Genomic DNA, 23,946 nt, shown 5'->3' with positions numbered 1-23,946 from the left:
AACTAAATGGTTAGCTAAAGCGTGTTGAGCAGGGCTAGAGGGTCTACAGTGAAATAAGGCAATAATCACTAACCAAAACAGCAATGGATAAGGCATATTGACATTAGGGAGAGGCATGCATAGCCGAGTGATCATAGGGGTCCAGTGAGTAGCTCGGCTGGCTGGAGACACGGCGATTCAGACAGCTAGCGGGCCGGGAATAGCAAGCTAGCAGAAAGGGGACGTCGAAGGAAGAAGTCTGTTGTAGCCCCCTCGTGCTGTTACGTCGGCAGTCCAGTCGTGATGGATCAGCAGGGCTTCGTGTGGTAAAAGGGTCCAGGCCAATTGGCAAAATAGGCATAGTGGCCCAAGAAATTGGCCGATGGACCTATTCGGCTAACAGCCCAATATGCTCTAGACAGCTAGCGGGCCGCGGCTAGCAGGCTAGCAGATGGGCATTCAGGGGACAACGCGACAGAGGAGCCAGTTGGAAAACACCTCTCGGGCAGATTACGTCCATAGTCCAGTCGTGATGGATCGGCGGGGCTCCGTGTCAGCAGTAAAAGGGGTCCAGGCCAATTGGAAAAATAGGTATTGTAGCCCAAGGAGTGGCTGATGGACCTCTTCAGCTAGCCGGGAGATGGGCCTAGCAATGGCTAGCTCTAGGCTAATTGGTTCTTGCTTCGGGACAGAGACGTTAGCCAGGAGTGGCCACTCGGATAGCAGCTAGCTAGCTGCGATGATCCAGGTGAAAAGGTTGAGCTTGCGGTAGGAAACCAGAGATATGGAGAAAAATATGTCTGATTTGCTCTGGTTTGAGTCGCGCTATGCAGACTGGCAAGAGTTGTCCGGGCTAAAGGTTAGCCGATGACTACGACCTAGTTAGCTGGCTAGCTTCTGTTGGGGGTTCCGGTTCAAAAGAAAGAAAATAGCAGATCCCATACCACATGGGTGAGGCGGATTGCAGGAGAGTATGTTGTAGTTGAGGTTAAGAAAAATATATTTTTAAAATATATGTGAAGAAAAAATATATATACACGGGACACGACGAGGACAAAGACGTCGGACTGCTACGCCACCTTGGAACTGGGGCAATATGAATGTTTCTCAGTCATCTCAGGTGAGTTCAGGTAGCCTAACTGAAAGTCGAGGCATCCCATGTACCTCGTGGTTCTCTTTCTCATTAGAACGTTCCAGTGGGGGTTTAGTCTACTCATATGTGACAGACCAGCCATGATTCCAATCTATCAGCATTCAGAACAACACTCCATTCTCTCTCTCCTAGAGTTAATATACAGCTAGACTGTAGCTTGGAGGGAGCTTGCAGATTCAACAGTACACTTCTTAACCTGTTATGGCTAGGGGGCAGTATTTTCACGGCTGGATAAAAAACGTACCCGATTTAATCTGGTTACTACTCCTGCCCAGTAACTAGAATATGCATATAATTATTGGCTTTGGATAGAAAACACTCCAAAGTTTCTAAAACTGTTTGAATGGTGTCTGTGAGTATAACAGAACTCAAATGGCAGGTCAAAACCTGAGAGATTCCTTTACAGGAAGTGGCCTGTCTGACCATTTATTGTCTTTCTTTGACATCTCATTCTATTACAAAGGATCTCTGCGGTAACGTGACACTTTCCACGGCTCCAATAGGCTCTCAGAGCCCGGGAAAAACCTGAATGTCGTCATTCCAGCCCCAGGCTGAAACACATTATCGCCTTTGTCAAGTGGCCGATCAAGGGACTGTGGGCTTTGGCGCGTGCACTGGCCGCCCCCGTCTTTGTGTTTTTTCCTCTGTTTGCCGAAAAGGAGATTCCCGGTCGGAATATTATCGCTTTTTTACGAGATAAATAGCATAAAAATTGATTTTAAAACAGCGGTTGACATGCTTCGAAGTACGGTAATGGAATATTTAGAATTTTTTTGTCACGAAATGCGCCATGCGCACGACCCTGATTTACCATTTCGGATAGTTTCTGGAACGCACGAACAAAACGCCGCTATTCGGATATAACGATGGATTATTTTGGACCAAACCAACATTTGTTACTGAAGTAGCAGTCCTGGGAGTGCATTCTGACAAAGACAACAAAAGGTAATCAAACTTTTGTAATAGTAAATCTGATTTTGGTGAAGGCTAAACTTGCCGGGTGTCTAAATAGCTAGCCCGTGATGGCTGGGCTATGTACTTAGAATATTGCAAAATGTGCTTTCACCAAAAAGCTATTTTAAAATCGGACATATCGAGTGCATAGAGGAGTTCTGTATCTATAATTCTTAAAATAATTGTTATGCTTTTTGTGAACGTTTATCGTGAGTAATTTAGTAAATTGTTAGTAAATTCCCCGGAAGTTTGCGGGGGGTATGCTAGTTCTGAACGTCACATGCTAATGTAAAAAGCTGTTTTTTGATATAAATATGAACTTGATTGAACAAAACATGCATGTATTGTATAACATAATGTCCTAGGTGTGTCATCTGATGAAGATCATCAAAGGTTAGTGCTGCATTTAGCTGTCTTCTGGGGTTTTGTGACATTATATGCTAGCTTGAAAAATGGGTGTCTGATTATTTCTGGCTGGGTACTTCTGCTGACAATCTAATGTTTTGCTTTCGCTGTAAAGCCTTTTTGAAATCGGACAGTGTGGTTAGATAAAGGAGAGTCTTGTCTTTAAAATGCTGTGAAATAGTCATATGTTTGAAAAATTGAAGTTTTTGTATTTTTGAGGAATTTGTAATTCGCGCCACGCCTACCATTGGATATTGGAGCAGGTGTTCCGCTAGCGGAACGTCTAGATGTAAGAGGTTAATAAACACAAGTTATTACATACTCTAGTTTGAGAAACATCAATAAAAAGGAACCACATGAACAAAGCTCTGGGTATATATATTGAACATTTGTAGATAGACATAATCTTTCACTAGTGCAAGAGTGGTCAATTTGTGTAGTGACTAGCAGGAGTGGGCACCATACGGCCCACAGGCTGTCTCCGGCCTCCAAGCCCATTCCCCGGGGTGGTTTGAGTAAAACAATAAATGTAAATGTATTGAAATTCTAAAACTAGACAATGTATGGAGAATTGATAATGGACCTCTACATTTTCAAATAACTGTCCTTTCTCTGGTCCACAAACTGCTTTAGACAAACAAATCAGTCCGGGGAAAAAAAGTGCTGATTTTTGAAATCCCAGTGTGGCCCTCAAGCCGAAGTTATTGCCCACCCCTGGACTAGTGAGTGTCTAAATACATCCATATAGAATAGTTAAAATATAGCCTGAACAACATGCCAACATGTGGCAGGGACTTAAAGACGCCGGGCCTGCTGTCAAATAGGAGGTCCTGCTGGATGACAAGAGAAGAAGAGGATGGAACCCCTTCTGGAATTCATTACAGCTGGCTACTGCTCTACTCAGAAGAAAAAAAACATTCATTCTGGGGAAAAAAAGCATACGCATAACGGCTCTCCATTTAAATTCCCTTTCACTTGCAACATGAAAGAGAAACATCAAATACACGGCACCACCCACCAGCCTCTCCCTCCGGGCCCGCTTCCTGCTGAGAGGAGAAGACACGCTAGCTAGCGCCGAGCAGCCAGACACCGCCACCACCTGGCCAGGGGGAGGATGTGCAGCCAGAGGAAGTGGGGGGGTGGTGTGAAGTTTGTCCACATATCAAAATACGTTGATTCTCGTTACCTTATTTTAACATCACCCCCTCCTCCCTTTCCTCCAGCGAGACATCTGACAGAGGGTTAATGAAGTCTGCTAATTAGAAGGTCAGGTTGAATTAAAAGCGGCTAGGGTGGTAGAGCGATGAAAGGGAGCGTATTAAAGCAGTGTGTCCAGACCAGACTAGATTGATCAGCTGAAGGCTCTGACCCCCATTTGAAAAATACACACGGTACTGACTGAAGGTTCCCCACCAATTAGACAGACAGACCAGTCATAACTGATCACTGAAACACTGCTATTAGAGAATGTATAATTGTCCCTGCAGGCTAGCCGGATGCTGTGTGGTGAGCAGTTGAAGTGTGATCTTAGCTCCGATATGATCTAGGAGTCTCACTGAGTCGGGGATAAAAACTGCTCCAACATCAGTGGGGGTCAAAGGAACAGGTGGATAACTTTATTTCCAGATAGAGGAATCAAAAGGTAAGAGTAACAGGCTAAGGTAAGAGAGATTGGAGAGAAGATAATGTAGTATGATGGCTACAGTAAAAGACAGGAAGAGATACTGGCCTTAAAGGCAAGCGAATACAACATATATGGAGTGCAGTTCCAGGTAGGATTGACAGTCGGAAGAGTAACATACAGCACCTGTATGACAGACATGTACAGCTCTGACAAAAACACGTGATGGTTGTGGTGCATGTAAGCTGAGCTGTGTCTGTCCAGCCAGCTCAGCACAGAGCTGCCCTGATCCCCCAGACACACCAAGACCAGAGGCAAGGAGTGTGTCAGAGCAGAGCCGGGGCTGCAGAGCCGGGGCTGCAGAGCCGCAGGCAGGAGAGATGGATTAAGAGCCACTCAGACAAAAGCCCTACGAGAACCGTGGAGACAGCCCAACTGATACTATATCATTATCTGGCTCCATATCACTGACTCCCTACCCAGAGATCTCCACCTTTCTCTCCCCTCAGTATACCTCCAACTCAACCCCCTTTCTCTGGCTTTCTATAGCCCCCAGAAGGCTGCCATGGCATTAAACCTAGATCTCACTCTCCCCTTCTTTGGCTCCATCACATCTTATATCCCAACCCTCTCCCCTCCCTGCTTCCCCTCAAAGCTGGCCAGCTGCCGTGTGACCTAGTCCCCTCTCATTAAGTCACAGGTCTGAATCCTTGCTCACAGTCCCAGTAGGATCAATTAGAGCTACACTCACAACGGAACACCTAACTGTGTGCAATTGTAAGGGCAGACAAACACAGTTGTAAGCTCACATACAATCACATAGGCACAGTCAAACACCACATGTAAGTAACTTTTTCCAAAATGACAGGATTTCCTGACAAAGACAAATAGTGTTGAGCTTTAGGAGACTTTAACACACCAACCTTCTCCTGATTAAAGATGACAGCGCCCATAGAAGAACTCTGAACAGACATGACTGTAGAGCGTAGCTATATATCCATCTCCTGCACATCAAGTATAAACCAACACACTTCAGAGCTAATAGTAATGCTGCTTTAACCTTTGCCTTGCCGCAGTCTGCTGTTTTCCCCCTCCCCCTATTTATTTATCTACCCTAAAGAAATACATGGAGTTAGAGTTTTTCTAACCTATGAAGCGAAGCTGGGAGGAAGAGGGAGGGAGAGAGAGAGGCTGGTGTGATACCTTACTCGTTGTAATTATGCGATTTATAATTAAAATGCAAATTAAGTGAGAGGGAGTCTCTCTTCGCCTTGTTTAAATGTTTTCATTTTTTCTCCATTGTTCCATTAGTCTCCAACAGAGGAGCATTAAAGGTTGCTGATTGCCATAACACGGCAGTAACCACATTTTAGATGGATGGTGCTACTTGCTATTGGTGGTTATGGAAACAACTCTGGTGATCCATTTCCTTTCCCTCAGTGACCTTCTTGGTATCTGGTACTCCATTGTTAGAGACTGGCCAAGAGAGAAATATGGTGCAAAATGTGAACAAAGAGAAACTGCCAAAAACAAAAAAAATATCAAGATAAACAGAAAACCTTGCACACGTATTCACTCACACACAAAAAAAGTCAGATTACATACTTTTTAATTAAGCTCATCCCATGTAAGACTTAACATGGACCATAAGGCTCATACCATCAGGAAGAATCCCCACACGACGATCTACTGTATTCTCTCATTGACCTGTGCACTTCCCTCAACAAAGTCTCTACAACCCCCACTCCTACCTTCTGGAGGCCCGTGTTCATATCTGTAAAAGCAATCATTACACCTAGCAGAGGACATGAGCTGTAAACATAGATGTAACTATCTGTAAATGTGAAGAGACGATTGACTTCCATAATAAGCTCCAAGCAATCAGTAAGGTAAGGAGAGAGCTTTCAGACAGACAGTGGGGATCCCCAAGACTCCCCCTTCGACCCATTCTTTTTTGCTTCAGATAACGAAAAAAAGTGTCTCAATGTGGACCAAAAACTGCAACCTGATAAACAACCCAGAGAGATACTCTAAAATGCTCTATAATTTGGGTGTTATAATTCAAAGGAGAGCATGAGAGAAAAAGCAAACAAAAAGAGAATTAGATAATGTTTTTGAAGTAGATGTCCTTTAGTTTGACTTTGCCAGGTAACACGCTTTCGCCTCCATTTTAAACATCAAGTGGATTTCAAAACACATTTTTTGAGGACTAGAGAGCTTGGTAATTAGCAGTCCTTGCTCATAAAGGGACCAAATACTAAGCCTGTCTTAAGCTCCATTTCTCCATACCCTCCAGTTGTCTCTTCTGATTCCTCTCACAAATCGTGTTGCCTGGAAACAATCAATGTGCCTAACTGTTTTATTTTTAACATATGCTGACCAAAGCTGCCAGGCATTCGGCCTATTTTCTGTTCTCGAAATACAACATTGTTGTGACAGTCATTCTTGCCCCTGACAACTTGACTGGTCTACACTGACAGATATGAGAGCTAAGACAGACTTATTATATTTAGATCTATATTAGATTTATGGTCTAACATACAGGAGCGAGAGAGAGCCGCCAGAGAGAGGAGCGAGAGAGAGCCGCCAGAGAGAGGAGCGAGAGAGAGCCGCCAGAGAGAGGAGCGAGAGAGAGCCGCCAGAGAGAGGAGCGAGAGAGAGCCGCCAGAGAGAGGAGCGAGAGAGAGCCGCCAGAGAGAGGAGCGAGAGAGAGCCGCCAGAGAGAGGAGCGAGAGAGCGCCGCCAGAGAGAGCGAGCCGCCAGAGAGAGTGAGCCGCCAGAGAGAGCGACGCCAGAGAGAGCGAGAGAGCGACGCCAGAGAGAGCGAGAGAGCGCCGCCAGAGAGAGCGCCGCCAGAGAGAGCGACGCCAGAGAGAGCGAGAGAGCGCCGCCAGAGAGAGCGCCGCCAGAGAGCCCCGCGCGAGAGAGCGCCGCCAGAGCGCCGCGCGAGAGAGACGCCAGAGCGCCGCGCGAGAGAGACGCCAGAGCGCCACGCGAGAGAGAGAGACGCCAGAGCGCCGCGCGAGAGAGAGAGACGCCAGAGCGCCGCGCGAGAGAGAGAGACGCCAGAGCGCCGCGCGAGAGAGAGACGCCAGAGCGCCGCGCGAGAGAGAGAGACGCCAGAGCGCCGCGAGAGAGAGAGACGCCAGAGCGCCGCGCGGAGAGAGAGACGCCAGAGCGCCGCGAGAGAGAGAGACGCCAGAGCGCCCGCGAGAGAAAGAGAGCGCGAGAGAGAGACGCCAGAGCGCCCGCGAGAGAGAGAGAGACGCCAGAGCGCCCGCGCGAGAGAGAGACGCCAGAGCGCCGCGAGAGAGAGAGACGCCAGAGCGCCGCGCGAGAGAGAGAGAGAGACGCCAGAGCGCCGCGAGAGAGAGAGAGAGACGCCAGAGCGCCGCGGAGAGAGAGAGACGCCAGAGCGCCGCGAGCGAGAGAGAGAGAGACGCCAGAGCGCCGCGAGAGAGAGAGAGACGCCAGAGCGCCGCGCGAGCGAGAGAGAGACGCCAGAGCGCCGCGCGAGAGAGAGAGAGACGCCAGAGCGCCGCGCGAGAGAGAGAGAGACGCCAGAGCGCCGCGCGAGAGAGAGAGAGAGACGCCAGAGCGCCGCGCGAGAGAGAGAGAGACGCCAGAGCGCCGCGCGAGCGAGAGAGAGACGCCAGAGCGCCGCGCGAGAGAGAGAGACGCCAGAGCGCCGCGAGAGAGAGAGAGACGCCAGAGCGCCCGTGCGAGAGAGAGAGAGACGCCAGAGCGCCCGCGCGAGAGAGAGAGAGACGCCAGAGCGCCGCGAGAGAGAGAGAGACGCCAGAGCGCCGCGCGAGCGAGAGAGAGACGCCAGAAGCGCCGCGCGAGCGAGAGAGAGACGCCAGAGCGCCCGCGCGAGAGAGAGAGACGCCAGAGCGCCGCGCGAGAGAGAGAGAGAGACGCCAGAGCGCCGCGCGAGAGAGAGAGAGACGCCAGAGCGCCGCGCGAGAGAGAGAGAGACGCCAGAGCGCCGCGCGAGAGAGAGACGCCAGAGTGCGCGAGAGAGAGACACCAGAGAGTGTGTGGGTCTACTCAGGTCCACTGCTGCATAGAGAAACAGAAAGACAAGAGGGCGAGCGTTTTGAGTTGAGGACAGGCTTTTTTCTTCTCATTAAAAATGGAAACCTGTCATTTCTAAACGTACTCCCTTACACACAGACACAGCTGACAGTGAGGGTCAGACACCAAGGCCCAGACCACCCACTGCCCACCTGCCTCTCCACAAGGCATCTCACAGAGAGAGACTAAACTACTTTAGGAGCAATATATAGTCATGGAAGAATGTGAACACCTATAGCTGCAATCACCACCATCATATCCGCAACTTTTTTCCAAGCTTTGAACCTCACGGCTTAAACAATGACGCGGCTAATATGGATTTTTTCCGCTTTCAATTTTTAAAAAAATTACATTCTGTGACGTGCTCAGTTTTTTGGCGGCATGAAGCTTTCATTAGACCAATGAAATTGCCGAACGGGTTAAGGTCAAAACAACTTTTTTGTTTACTGTTTAGATTAAATCGAGCGCTCTCAAACTTCCCATCATTCTGATTACGGTAGTCATTTTGTCACCCTCATCATGGCAAAGACACGGAGAAATGCATATGATGCAGCTTTCAAGTTGAAGGCGATTGATCTGGCTGTTGGAAAAGGAAATAGAGCTGCTGCACGGGAGCTTGGTCTTAATGAGTCGATGATAAGACGTTGGAAACAGCAGCGTGAGGAATTGACTCAGTGCAAAAAGACAACTAAAGCTTACTGCTAATTATAATTTTTTGTTACAAGCCGTGTTTCGTTAGAGCCTATTTATTTTTGTTACAAGCCGTGTTTCGTTAAAGCCTGTGTAAAGTTAATTTGTTTCAATGTACCGGTAGGCACCTGCGGCTTATAGACATGTGCGGCTTATTTATGTTCAAAATAATTCAGTGGGTGCGGCTTATATTCAGGTGCGCTTAATAGTCGGGAAATTACGGTACTTCAGCAGAGCTAATTAAGATCAACCCCTCTCTTAAGTTGTCATGCTGTGTGCTGAGACACTGCGATCAAGGGCAAACGCCTGCCACAGGGAGATAACGGGGTACACCCCTTGCCCCACGCCGTCACCCCACCTCTGTGAACATTCTCCCTCATTTCTAACAGAACACAGCCTCCCTTTGTGCCCCTCCCAGGAGAACATGTGGGCCCCCCCCACAATGAGACTAAGCAGGACCATTCAACAGCACAAACCCCCTGTGGAATAGGCATGTCAGCCCACTGTAGTACACCATCGCCAGAGCTGTGTCTAGTAATGGAGATAGAAGGGCTAGTCAGATGATGGAGGGTCCAAGTGAACGGTAATGCATGGACAGAGACAATACAACAAGTAACATGGACTTTTTCTTGGCCATTTTTCGACAAACACTCAACACAATAGACAAGTAGAAAGGAAGGAGGGAGAGAATAGAGAGAGGGAGGGGTTGAGATGGAGGTAAAGAAGGAAACGCCGTGCTCTCCCTCTTCCCGTCTTCTCGTGTTGCTCTTTTCAGCTGGGGGAAAGGAGGGGAAGGCAGCAGCACTAATAAGTTCAGCTCTATCCGTCTGCTGCTCGCCATGCGACAGGGGCTACTCTTCTGGTGCCCCGACGTCACTCTGCTCCCCAATTACCACATTTACACACTCCACCTCCTACTGCACGCACACACACACACACTTCTTCCCTCATTTACATTTCTGCAGCACTATTAAACTTGCTTTACATACTTCCATCTCACCTTTCTACATGTATATTATCCATACATGAATTAAACAGTGAGTTAGTTATACAGTGAATGCTGAGAATGAGCAGCTCCTGTCTGTGGAAGGTGTAGAAGCATGAAGACTAACAGATGCCACCACCCGTAGGTATGGCCAAACTTTCTTTTTAAAGCCCTGCGGTTGTGATGAAGTGTTGAGACTACGCTGAGTGTTCAGTACATCTAGACTCCAGACACCTTGGTGTGTGTGTGTGTGTGTGTGTGTGTGGTGGCTGGCCTCTAAATGCCACCGCGTCTAGTCAGTACTCAGACCCGACACTGTCTTGACTCAGGACTGGGACAAATATACAAAATTGTAAAGCTTTGCAACTTTTACAACCTGATTCCAGACCATTTGGCCATCTCAGTGAGGCATGTTGTCAACTTAACATCCAGTCTGATCTGATCCAGGATCAGTGTATTACCTGGCCACAGAGCGCTGTGCAAAGCTGCCTGGCAGACAGCAGGCATCACATCCACCCAGCCAGAGTCTATTAAGATAAGATCCAAACAATAACGGTGCTGTAAGTGGCTGTCCCCACCTCGTACCTCACCCTCCCCATCTGACCTTTCCTAATTCATGTTAAGGTTAAGTGTACCTGCGCTCGCTGCCTCTCAATATGTTCTCTCAGAGAAGCCTTTTGGTGAGTCATCAGATAGAGAATACTGCTGCAGCCAGCGCTGAGGTTGGAAATGCCAGGCAGATAAGGCTGCTCTGGTGTTGGGCGTGCACGGATGCGCACACACACACACAGTGCCGGGGGACATTTTAAAAGTCCTCACTGCTTCTCAGAGCACACCAGTTTAGTTTAACATTACCCATTCTCCTCACTGCCGCTTATCCTCAACATAATACTCCAGCCAACACTCTCAGCAGCCAGACCCTTTAGTCTTCCAGTCCATCCTGTCAGTCTGTGCTGGAGTTAACTTTCCCCCAGCCACACCCCTCACAGATTAACACACACTAATGGAGTCATTAGTCTGGCACATTCCATTCTCCACCCGGCCAGTCAAACTCACCACCGAGACGGATTCAGTTCCAGCAGACTCATGGTGACAACACCAGACAATGACGCAGAGAGAGTGATGGAGTGAGAAAGTCCCCACTCAAACGGAGACAATTCACAAACCGGTAGACGTAAACAACGGCACATCACAGAGCAAGTACTTGTAGATGCATAAGGGAAGCTGTGGCTGAAGTGAGGAAAGGAAAGAAGGAAAGAGGGATAGACAGGGTGTTGAGGAGCTGATCACAGTTGGAATGTGGCCCTTCAGGAGGAGAGATAGAAATAAAACCTAATCATTAAGCAACTCCACACAAGCAGCCTGTTTGAGACTGGGGGAGCCATCGGCAGAAAAGCTACAGGGTTGCCGCAGCAACTGGAATTAGAACCAGGAGGCCGAATGCGAGACAGAAACCAGGTGAAAGAGAAGAGAGCGATTGAGGAGGCGAAAGAAAGGGAGAGGAATCAAACACCTTTCCAGGTTGCCAAGCGACAGGCAATGCCAGTCAGTGAATGTAGAGCATAGTTGATCAAAGTTGGCCGCTGGGCAGTAATACGTCCCAAAAGAATTACTGTGAAAAGACCTTTAAGATGGAAACCTGGACTGTCACATATGTCCGTTGAGCTGCCACATTCATCTGTTAGCATGTGTTAGTGAGTAAATGCAATATGGTTGGAGTAATGACTGAGTTAGATGTGTATATCAGACAGGTCCTAAGGATCCCTTTCCCAGCACTGACAGGTCCATTGTTACGTGGTCTCAAAGATCAAATCATGTAAGGGATAATTAATGAGGGACTAAGCGTTCTATGGATAATCATGAAAGACGTGGCCTCCTGAGTGGAGCGTGGGTGCTGCATCGCAGCGCTAGCTGTGCCACCAGAGACTCCGGGTTCGAGTCCAGGCTCAGTCGCAGCCTACCGGGAGACCCATGGGGCGGCGCACAATTGTCCCAGTGTCGTCCAGGTTAAGGGAGGGTTTGGCCGGCAGGGATGTCCTTGTCCCATCGCTCACTAGCGTCTCCTGTGGCGGGCCGGATGTTTCCTCCGACACATGGGTGCGGCTGGCTTCCGGATTAAGAGGGCATTGTGTCAAGAAGCAGTGCAGCGGCCTCCCGGGTGGCGCAGTGGTCTAAGGCACTGTAGCGCAGCGCTAGCTGTGCCACCAGAGACTCGGTTCGAGCCCAGGCTCAGTCGCAGCCGGTCAGGACCGGGAAGCTAGGTTGGGTTGGGTCGTGTTTCGGGGGACTCACGGCTCTAGACCGTCGCCTCTCCCGAGTCTGTACGGGAGTTGCAGCGATGAGACAAGACTAACTATCACGAAATTGGGGAGAGAAATAGGGTTAAATAAATAAAGACGTGGAAATCGTGTTCCACGACGCGCTAGGTGCATTATTTTCCAGAGAACACAGAGAGCCCCTAGTTGATTATCCCTTTAATACCATGTCTAGAATTTAACACCACGCAAGAAATGCATTCAACATCCACTGAAGTAGCTAGAAAATGTACTAGATAGCTACAGTGGTTGCCTTGGTAACCAAACAAAGATACTTGCTAGTTTAGCGAACCAAACCATCAGTCCTAGCATGCTATTATGAAAAATCCAATTGAACAATGCCAATAATGTTTTCAATTTGACCTTTGCTTTCAAAAGCAGCTCAAACATAGAACATGTAAGAATTAACTATATTGAATTCTACCGTGCAAATATACCATGCATTTTAGAGAAATAACATACTCTAGAATGCCCTTCAAGCCAATCAGAAACAAGTATTTAACAATGCCATGGTATAATTAAGTAATATGGCCCGATGCGGTGTGGTATATGGCCAATATACCACGGCTAAGGGCTGTGCTCGGCACGACGCAACGTGGAGTGCCTGGACACAGCCCTTAGCCATGGTATATTGGCCATATACCACTAACCCTCTGGCCTTGCTGCTTAAATAAAGTAAACCAATCAATAACAGCTTGGATAAAGTCTATATGAAGCGATTTGAGGTTTCATCCACCATAGATTTTCAGTCTTGCATGAGTTGTTTCTCTCACATAGATCACAATAGTTGTTCTCATTAAAGTGTCTGTAATGCAGTCTTTTAACTAATTGTGAGTGGACCGGTCCACTGCCAGGCCAGGTCCTCCAGGGGCACCCCTGCTGTGCTGAACGGGAGAGGCAGAGCGTTGGGAGCTCGTTGGGCCTGGCAGCCAGCTGGCAGGCCAGCCAAGGGTGAGCGACAGGTCAGGTGAGCGACGCTGGGCCAGTCAGGCATGGTGAAGCCAGCAAGCATAGAGCAGAGCATAGCAAAGCCACTGAATATAAAAAATACAAATAAAATACACATTTTAGAAACACACACTCAATGATCTTAAGTGGCGTCAATTACCTGGAGCAGCCGTGAGGGAGGGGGACAGGGGAAGGAGCCACTGACCGAGGATGAGGTGAGGTGGAAGGGGATGAGAGAAACGCAGTGACAGGTCCTCTAATGCCCTGAACTAATTACTCTGTCTCCATAAAGAGACACTGGTCTCTGATCACTGCTAAGCGCTCTCACTGCAGGGTCAGCCCCGCACATCACTCATACACACAATAAGCACACAGAACTATTTTAACATGCATACTTGTCATTTAATCTGAGAAACACTGTGTGGGCGATGGTCAATTTCTACATAACGGATTCTGTTCACCTTTGGTTCCATCTAGAGGGTTGTTTCAGATAATATTTAAGGATTTGTTAAGTTTACTAGAACGTCTACAAACACTTTATTTCTTAAAAATCCTCTGTTCTCTCCAGTTTACAGTTCTGTAACCGGTCATTTACAGTTACAATATCCTCCCCTCCCTCATCTCTCACACCAACACTGATAATTATTCCCCTTTTCACACCTGTAAGTCCTTTATTAGAAATGAAGTGTTACTTTAGCTCTTTGAAGACAGACACATCTGAATCATATATTGAATGATTCAATGCTGCCACCTACATCTAATTCTGCTGTCTTTGCATCCACCCTCTTTCCTCTCCTTGTTTGTCTATCCTTGTCCTCTTTCCTCTCCTTTCACTTCTTTGCGTCATTCATTTATTCAAACACTAAATCTCACACCTTCTCCCATCTAAAAGTAACCTTCCTCTCTATCAACAAAATTCTCCCACTCCTAGTTATTTTTCTCTCACAACATTTCCCTCAGTCTCTTCAAACGAGCCACTGCCCCAGCCAAAATCGCCCATCTTGCCTGTGTTGGTAGGCGCCCCCCCCTCCTATATCCAACCCAGTTGGTACTCACCCAGATCAAAGTACCTCAAACATCTGTGCTGCTGGCTGATGCCATGGCTGGGCCAGCTGGGCCCTCTGTCTGTCAGTCTGGGAGCACTCCTCTATCTGTACGTCTGTCTGTCTGCGTCTCTGGCTGTGTCCCTCTGTTTGCCTGGGCCTCCTGTCTGGCTGTAGAGAAGGAGAACACAAACAAGAGATTAATTGAGACGAGAGGAGTGTGTGAGTTCATTGTGAAAAACAACCATTACAAAACACCTCTACGCAAGACACATACATACAAACAAACCACTGACTAAGTGTATCTGAACGGACTCAGCTACCGCTACTTAACATGTACGCACACAATAATACTTTTGTGAATGTGTAGTGTAAGTTTAGCAAGGAAAGTCCAGCAAGACAGTAGAAAGTAGGGCCCCAGTAGTTCACTCAGAAGATGATCTCAGTGAGTCTAGTAGGGATGCACGATAAATCTGTGAGCATATCGGAAAATGTCAATATTATTTAAAAAATGCCAACATCGGCCCGATGTCTTACGCCAATATGTAAAACCGATGTTAAAGCTGACGAACATACCTAGATAACGTAGGTAGATGACGTAATGACACCATGAAAAATACAGCGCTACACAGAACAAAAGCAGAAAAATACAGCGCTACACAAAACAAAAGCAGAAAAATACAGCGCTACACAGAACAAAAGCAGAAAAATACAGCGCTACACAGAACAAAAGCAGAAAAATACAGCGCTACACAGAACAAAAGCAGAAAAATACAGCGCTACACAGAACAAAAGCAGAAAAATACAGCGCTACACAGAACAAAAGCAGAAAAATACAGCGCTACACAGAACAAAAGCAGAAAAATACAGCGCTACACAAAACAAAAGCAGAAAAATACAGCGCTACACAGAACAAAAGCAGAAAAATACAGCGCTACACAGAAAAGCAGAAAAATACAGTGCTACACAGAACAAAAGCAGAAAAATACAGCGCTACACAGAACAAAAGCAGAAAAATACAGTGCTACACAGAACAAAAGCAGAAAAATACAGTGCTACACAGAACAAAAGCAGAAAAATACAGTGCTACACAGAACAAAAGCAGAAAAATACAGCGCTACACAGAACAAAAGCAGAAAAATACAGCGCACACTTCCAACAACTAAACAAGTTCAAGTCCAGCAGTAATTTGAATGAGTAAGACAATTTCAGCTAGACAACTCAAAGATGAAATCTATTAACGCCAAGATCATGGAACTCATTGCCCTTGACAATCAACCCTTCTCTGTTGTGGATGATGGCTTTCGCCGACTGGTCAAGCCCCGGTACGCACTGTTTTTCAGATGTTGCCCTACCGCAGTTACACAGTGGCCATCCGGGCAAATTTGAGGCTTTTTGAGCCTGACAACTAGCCATCCGCAACAAGGTTGGAAAGTGACTCAGAGTCTGATGTTCAAGAGGTGGACATTGAGGAGGTCCAGGGAGAAGACATGGAAGCCTGAGGGGAAGACAACCAAAGCTTAAGTTTCTAGACTATAATTTGACATATGTATGTTGAAAATGTTTTTGGGAGATGTGATGGATCATTGGGGATCATTCAATATTCCCTTTTGTTGGTCAGTGAAATCATCCCATGTGAAGACTCAACTCATTTAACTAAAGTACAATTTGTACCTAAATTGTTTTTTGTTTTTTTTTCTACTGGAAGGAGTTAATCATTTGCAATTATGTCTACTTATGATAAGGTAAAAGGTTTATGTTTCTGTCTCCATATGATATGGTAAATATATCCAATGAAAAAATATCTACATTTAAAATGGTATTAATATTAATTCCCATGGAAAGTTGCCACCTCTGAATATTCCCCAAAATGTGCAACCCTAGTTATCAGTATAGGGTTTTTTTTGACAATGAAGATATCGGATATCAGTATCGGCCAACCATGTCATATCGGTGCATCCCTAATGTCTAGTAATAAACACTAGCACTTCTAGTTCCTGCAGAGACTCCCACATAACTGAACAGGAGATGAGCTTCATCAGGTTGTATGGTCCCTTTAAGATATGTACTCATATTAGGCTTCATTAGATAACTTACAGACATGTACAAAGACAATTGCTGAGAGATATGACACGTCAAGCTCTTCTGGTTTGTAAGACAAAGTAATGTTTCAGAGCAGTCATCTAAAACAAATAGGCCCAACTTGAGACCATGAAGAAAGCCAATCCAACTGAATCACAACACGAAGCCAAGTGCAATACCATTCTGCCTAACAATGTCTCTCTGTGACATGTTCTGAATAAAGAACACTCTTCCCCCTCTCTTTAATCCAGACCCTGCCATAGCCCCTGGGTCAGAAACTCAGAGAGAAGAGAGGTGGACTGAAGGAATGAATGGAATCATCTTAACACCCTCAGGTTTACACAAGCCAGTCACAAATGTCAATCAGATGCAAAATATAGAGGCAAAATACAAGCACGGAATGTGAGAGGCAGTATAATTGTCAGAGGTGTGTGTCTCAGGGGGACAGAGGCTTGATCAATAGCTCACCTGCAATGAATATGTGAGTGTTCTTATTGACTGGAAAAGCAGATGTGTATTCAAAACCTGACAACAGAAGCATGAGTCCGGTTGATATTTTTGGCTCCAAAATCACTAATGCCGCCTGGTTCAAACACCGTTTAACAGGCAAAATGGCGATTAAGAGAAACTTAGGTCTGACAATATGCTGTGATTGTGTCAGACTGTGTACAAAATAATGAGTCAACTGTGTGAGGTGAAGAGGGTGCGTCTCCGTGGTCCTGTGGTGGGCAGAGCCTTCCTGGTTGGTCTGTACAGTGAAAGTCATCTGGCTAAACCAGCCTTCAGACCTACATAACAGCTACTTAGATCTACTACCTCTACTGTCTGAATCGGAGACTAAAATCCCCTTGGCTCACTGCAACAGCTATCCTCCTCGCCCTGTCTATGACCTATGATCATTTACACTGTGCTTTCTCTCATCTCAATCTCTTCAGGCCATCCCTCCTTCACCCCCTCTTCTCCTTTCTCTGACCTGTACTCATTCTCTATGCATCCGTCTCCCGCCTTCCTCCTTCTCTTCCCCTCCCTCCCTCCCTGACTGATAGGCGTTGGTCAGCGGTGTGGTAATGAGTTGGAAATCCAGGAAATGAGGGTTGACCTGCAGTGTGTGATCCTGTAATCAGGTTGGGTAAACTCTGGGGCCTCGCCCTGCCACCCTCCTTGCCTCTGCACTCCCTGCCCCGGCCTGTCTGTCTGTCCACCAGTGAGCCTGATCGTTTAGTCAGGTTGGAGAGGGGAGATGAGATGACAACACAGACACCCGCTGCCATCCATCCTGTCAAAACTCCATGGCAGAGCAAACCTACATCTCCTCAGCTTGAGAGAGCAGGGATTGGATGGTGAGGAGGGGAATGAGGGAGAGGGTGGGAGGGGAGGAGAGGAGGATGGAGCTGAGAGAGACAGGAGAGTAGCGGGGGAAACAAAAGTGTAAGAAGAAAACAAATGGAAAGCAGAAAAAGCTAAGCGAGAGGAAGAATGGGAGATGAGAGGCAGGATGAAAGATGGGTCGATGTACTACATGCTGATGAAAAAGAGAGAGAAGGGGAGCAGCAGACAAGACGAGGATAAAAAAACAAAACGAGAAAGGATGGAAGACAAATTAAGCAGAGGTCGGAAAGGGACGGGGAGAGACATTAAAAGACGTCAGCCATGATACAGGGAAAAAGAGAAAAAAAGGACTGTTCCTCACAGGTTCACCGCTGCTGAAACCCCTTAAGACTTGACAAAGAGGAATAATTAGAGAGCGGCAGCTGGCCAGGGGGGCACATCAAGCGCTTGACTATGTTTAAAAAGAGCCACTAAGAGTGAATAACTGTCATAATTATGAGCACAACTGGGCCAGTCAACCCTGTGTTGCTGCTGCACACACAGTGGAGGATCTGGGTTTTTCACAAACACACACACAACCATAAAGGAGTAATATGCCTAGGGTAATTCAAAGGTCACCTACGAGAGACTAGCATCCTGTCCAGGGGGTGTACACCGTCAGCCAATCCAGTGGCTACTTAATAATAGGGCTGGGCATTACCAGGGATCTCAGGATACGATCACGATACTTAGGTGCTGATACGATACCTGTTGCGATTCTCACGATTCTGTATGTATTGCAACTCGATGTTCCAAGCATATTGCTCACCATATGTCTGCTGCAGAGGCACAACAGAGAGCCATGAGAAAATGTATTTAAATCAATCTATTTAAAAAGAAGTTGGAGAACAATATATGAAGGAAAAATACTGGAGTTTTGGTGCAGGTACAGCCAACTAGCTCAAAAAGAACATTGCGATACTGTCAAAACAATACGACCTCCCGAGTGGCGCAGTGGTCTAAGGCGCCACTACAGCCTCCAGTTCGATCCCAGGTTGTCACAGCCGGCCGTGACCCCCATGGGGTGGCGCATAATTGGCCCATCGTCGCCCAGGTTAGGGGAGGGTTTTGCAGGGGGATTTCCTTGGCTCAACATGCTCTAGCGACTCCTTGTGGCCGACCGGGCGCCTGCAAGCTGACCTCAGTTGGATGGTGTTTCCTCCGACATATTGGTGCACATTGGTGCAGCTGGCTTCCGGGTTAACCTGTTAGGGACAGCCGTTCTGCTAGCGGAACGCCTCACCAATATCCAATGGTAGAGCGTGGCGCGAAATACAAATACCTCAAAAATGCTATAACTTCAATTTCTCAAACATATGACTATTTTACACCATTTTAAAGACAAGACTCTCGTTAATCTAACCACATTGTCCGATTTCAAAAAGGCTTTACTTGCGAAATAAAAACATTAGATTATGTCAGGAGAGTACCCTGCCAAAAATAATCACAGCCATTTTCAAAGCAAGCATATATGTCACAAAAACCCAAAACCACAGCACTAACCTTTGATGATCTTCATCAGATGACACTCCTAGGACATTATGTTATACAATACATGCATGTTTTGTTCAATCAAGTTCATATTTATATCAAAAAACAGCTTTTTACATTAGCATGTGATGTTCAGAACTAGCATACCCACTTCCGGTGAATTTACTAAATTACTCACGATTAACGTTCACAAAATACATAATTATTTAAAGAATTATAGATACAGAACTCCTTTATGCAATCGCGGTGTCAGATTTTAAAATAGCTTTTCGGCGAAAGCACATTTTGCAATATTCTGAGTACATAGCCCGGCCATCATGGCTAGCTAATTTGACACCCACCAAGTTTGGCCCTCACCAAACTCAGATTTACTATAAGAAAAATTGGATTACCTTTGCTGTTCTTCGTCACAATGCACTCCCAGGACTTCTACAACAAATGTTTCTACAACAAATCCATAGGTATATTCAAATACCTCCGTTTTGTTGGTACGTTCAAGTCACTATCCGAAGGGTGACGCGCGAGCGCATTTCGTGACAAAGAAAATCTAAATATTCCATTACCGTACTTCGAAGCATGTCAAACGCTGTTTAAAATCAATTTTTATGCTATTTTTCTCGTAAAATAGCAATAATATTCCAACCGGGCGACGTTGTATTCATTCAAAGACTGAAAGAAAAACATGGAGTCGTCTCGTGGACGCGCATCTCCAGTGTTATTGTTCCCTGCCTGACCACTCACAAAAACTCCTGCTGTTTTTCACCCAGAGACTGCAGAGACGTTATTTCACTTTCTGGCGCCTTCTGAGAGCCAATGGAAGCCTCAGAAAATGTCACGTTACAGCAGAGATGCTGTATTTTTGATAGAGATGCCACAGAAGGACAACAAATTGTCAGACAGGGCACTTCCTGTATGGAATCTTCTCAGGTTTTGGCCTGCCATATGAGTTCTGTTATACTTACAGACACCATTCAAACAGTTTTAGAAACTTTAGAGTGTTTTCTATCCAAATCTACTAATTATATGCATATTCTAGTTTCTGGCCAGGAGTAGTAACCAGATTAAATCGGGTACGTTTTTTATCCGGCCGTGAAAATACTGCCCCCTATCCCAAACAGGTTAAGTGAGCAGTTTGTTAACCTCCGGATGAAAAGCAACACTGCCTGTTACTCAGGCCCAGAAGCTAGGATATGCATATCATTGGTAGATTAGGATAGAAAACATTGTTTCTAAAACTGTTAAAATAATGTCTGTGAATATAACAGAACTGATATGGCAGGCGAAAACCTGAGAAAAATCCATCCAGGAAGTGGGATTTTTTTATGTTTGTAGTTTTTTATTGAATGCCATTACAGTATCCATTGACTTAGGACTCAAATTGCACTTCCTATGGCTTCCACTAGATGTCAACAGTCTTTAGAAATTGTTTCAGGCTTGTATTCTGAAAAATTAGGGAGTAAGACAACTGAATAAGTGGATAGTGGAAAGTCCCCAGACCCGTTTTATGCGCACGACCGAGAGTGCGCCTTTCTTATTTTTCTTTTATATTGACGAAGCTATTGTCCGGTTGAAGTATTATTGATTATTATTACTAAAAACAACCTGAGGATTGATTATAAACATCGTTTGACATGTTTCTACGAACTTTACTGATACTTCTTGGATTTTTCGTCTGCCTGTTGTGACTGGCTTTGAGCCATTGGATTACTGAACAAAACGCGCCAACAAAAACTGAGGTTTTTGGATATAAAGACGGACTTTATCGAACAAAACGAACATTTGTGTAACTGGGAGTCTTGTGAGTGCAACCATACGAAGACCAAAGGTAAAGTGATTAATTTTATTGCCATTTCTGACTTTTGGGACTAGTCTACTTGGCTGGAAACTATGTAATGTGTTGTGTGCTGGGCGCTGTCCTCAGATAATCGCATAGTATGCTTTCGCCGTAAAGACTTTAGGAAATCTGAGACAATTAACAAGAAGTTAAGCTTTATTTTGATGTGTAACACATTTTCAAGAATGTTGAATTTTTGAATTTCGCGCTCTGCAATTTCACTGGATGTTGGCCAGGTGGGACGCTACCGTCCCAGGTACCCATAAGAAGTAAAGAAGCAGCAAAGCAAAGCAGCGCGGCAGGTCATGTTTCGGGGGACACATAACTCCCGCAGAACTACTTGACCTCTTTCTCCCCTCTCTCTCTCGAAGAAATCCTGCGACTAATGAAGGCTGGCTACCAAACAACCTGTCCACTTGACCCCATCCCCTCCTCCAGACCATCCCCATTCCTCACTTACCTCAACTCATCCCTGACCACTGGCTGTGTCCCCTCTGACTTCAAGTTTGCCTCTCCTTAAGAAACCAACACTTCATCACTCGGACGTCAACAACTACAGACCGGTATCCCTTCTTTTCTTTTCAAAACACTTGAGCGTGCTGTAACTCTCTCGTTATCACTCTCAGAACAATCTTGTTGATCCTAACCAGTTAGGCTTCAAGTTGTGTCACTCATCCGAGACTGCTCTCCACTTTGCCAAAGCTGACTCTGGGTCTGCACCACGTGCTCTCACTACTGGTGTCCCCCAGTGCTTGGTTCTAGGCCCTCTCCTCTTTACACTAAGCCATTCTGCTCTGTCATATCCTTTCATGGTCTTTCCTATCACTGCTATGCAGATGACACTACTTTTTCTCCTTCCCCCCATCTGACAGCCAGGTGGACACACGCATCTCTGCATGCCTGGCATATATCTCAGCTTGGATGTCGGCCCACCACCTCAAGCTCAACAAAACACAGCTCCTCTTCCTCCCAGGGAAGGCCTGCCCGCTCCAAGACCTCTCCATCACAGTTGACAACTCCAAGGTGCCCCCCTCCCAGAGTGCAAAGAACCTTGACGTGACCCTGGACAACAGTGTCATTCTCTGCAAACATCAAAGCAGTGACTCGCTCCTGCAAGTTCACTCTCTTCAGAGTACAACCTTTCCTCACACAGGAAGCGGTGCAGGTCCTAATCCAGGCACATCTAGTGCAACTCTTTTGGCTGGGCTACCCGCTTCTGCCATCAAACTCCTGCAACTTGGTGGAACAAGCTTCCCCCTAAAGTCAGGGCAGCGGAGTCCCTGCCCATCTTTCAAAAACATCTGGAAGAAATGTGTTGAGGGAAATGTACTTGATACAATTGTGATGTGTTGTCTCACCTAACTATCTAAAGATGAATGCACTAATTGTAAGTCGCTCTGGATAAGAGCTTCTGCTAAATGACTAAAATGGAAAACGTAGAATGGAACAGTGTGTGCTCACAGACCTAGACACACATTATGGTTACATATGGTTCTTATGCACAGCTCATTTGTGTATGCAAATATGCATCTTGACAGGAACTGTAGTACAAATCTGTTTATTCGTGAAAACCTGAACTAAGAAGGTAAATCAATTTGAATACCTTTTTGACAGCACCCCTTTTGATTTGAAGCAAACTTTACATACATATTTGCCCATTGTAGAAATGCTCAAATTACTTTTTGGACCCGAATGCCAAGAGATTCAAGAGATAGAAAAGGTACCAGACAGCCATGTCTTCATCACTGCAAAAGAGAAACGGTTGAGATTGATATCACTTAAAAACAGGGTTATCAAACTACTCAATTTGTTGTAATATAATTTATTTTACCTTAAACGTTAATTACCTAAAAACACGTAAACTACTGTTTTTTTAGATTCAAATATGTGGTAGCTTAGAGCCTTGTGTTGTGCTCACCATCGGCTGAGACATGTTCTTCAATACAGGGTGGGTGTCATGTTATGGTAACTAAATGTACTGAAATGGGAATAAAATAGACATTTCCACTTTGAAATGGTACCACAAAGATGGTGTGAGAGGGAATGTTGCCTTGAATGGGAATATCTGTTGTTTTTAAATGATACTGTTTATACTCCATAGGAAACATAGTATAGACATGACCATTTAAGTTGACATCTGATGGTGGGTGGACTGGCGGCCATCTCTGTGGTAATAATTAGAAGTTACAATTTTAATTCAATTTACATTTCAATGGTATACCAGCTAAATTTCAGTGGTCTGAAGGGATAGGTCCATTCTATGAATAATTGTTCTATGCTTGAAATGACACCCACCACCCTGTATTCAAGAGCATGTTGTGTCTCAACAGATAGCGGGCACAAACACAAAACCGCAGAAGATGTAAAGTTGGGTCGAAGCTACAATATACGCCCATATCAAAAACAACAAAAATCTGAGCTTACGCATTTATGCTAATTGGTCCACTTTTTTTTTTTATTAAAACATTTTTGGGGGAAGAAATTATCAAATAGTTTGACAACCCTGCTTGTGAGCTTTTGATATAATTTAAACTCAACAGTTTATATTTTCCCCAATGGTGAAGACATGGATGTCTCATGGTATGGTATGCAAAGTGGATGAACTTTAAGCACCATTATCTCCTGAATGTTTAGGCAATCAGGTCCAAAAAGTCACTTTCTGGCCCCTTCTTCCATGGGCAAACATCAATGGAAGGTTTCGCTTAAATCAAAAGGGATGCTGTCAAAAATGGATTGAATTCAAATGGATTAAACCAACATACAATTGTGTGTGCGCGAGTACTGTGTGTGTGGGAGTCAGATAATGGGTGAGGACTGATGAGTCCAAGCCTAATCTCTGGCCATGTTTACACAAACACACATTCAGATAAACACAGTCCCCCGGACCCCTTCGCATAATTTCATCAACTCCAACTCATCCCCCATTCATCTCCTAACCTCTCAAGCACCATCTCTTTTTTATCTACTTCTCCCACTACCTCCCTCTATCCCTCTCCTTCAA

General features: G+C 45.8%; 1 protein-coding gene across 2 annotated transcripts in view; it reads right to left on the bottom strand.

Moving 5' to 3' along the window:
* The window catches only part of LOC106601601 (speckle-type POZ protein), an 86,911-nt gene that overhangs the window by 48,841 nt on the left and 14,124 nt on the right, over positions 1 to 23,946 (bottom strand). The window contains exon 2 of one of the 2 annotated variants that reach the window (XM_045715379.1): positions 14,184 to 14,341. Coding sequence is in view for 1 of the 2 variants with exons in the window: in XM_045715378.1 (XP_045571334.1) it covers positions 14,198 to 14,206 (9 nt within the window). In the remaining variant the exon portion in view is untranslated. The remainder of the gene's footprint in view (positions 1 to 14,183; positions 14,342 to 23,946) is intronic. The other variant, XM_045715378.1, reaches the window with a different exon arrangement.

The sequence above is a fragment of the Salmo salar genome, chromosome ssa03 (assembly GCF_905237065.1).
Source record: "Salmo salar chromosome ssa03, Ssal_v3.1, whole genome shotgun sequence".
NCBI classification, from domain to species: Eukaryota; Metazoa; Chordata; class Actinopteri; order Salmoniformes; family Salmonidae; genus Salmo; species Salmo salar.
This window is presented reverse-complemented; position numbering and strand designations above follow the sequence as displayed.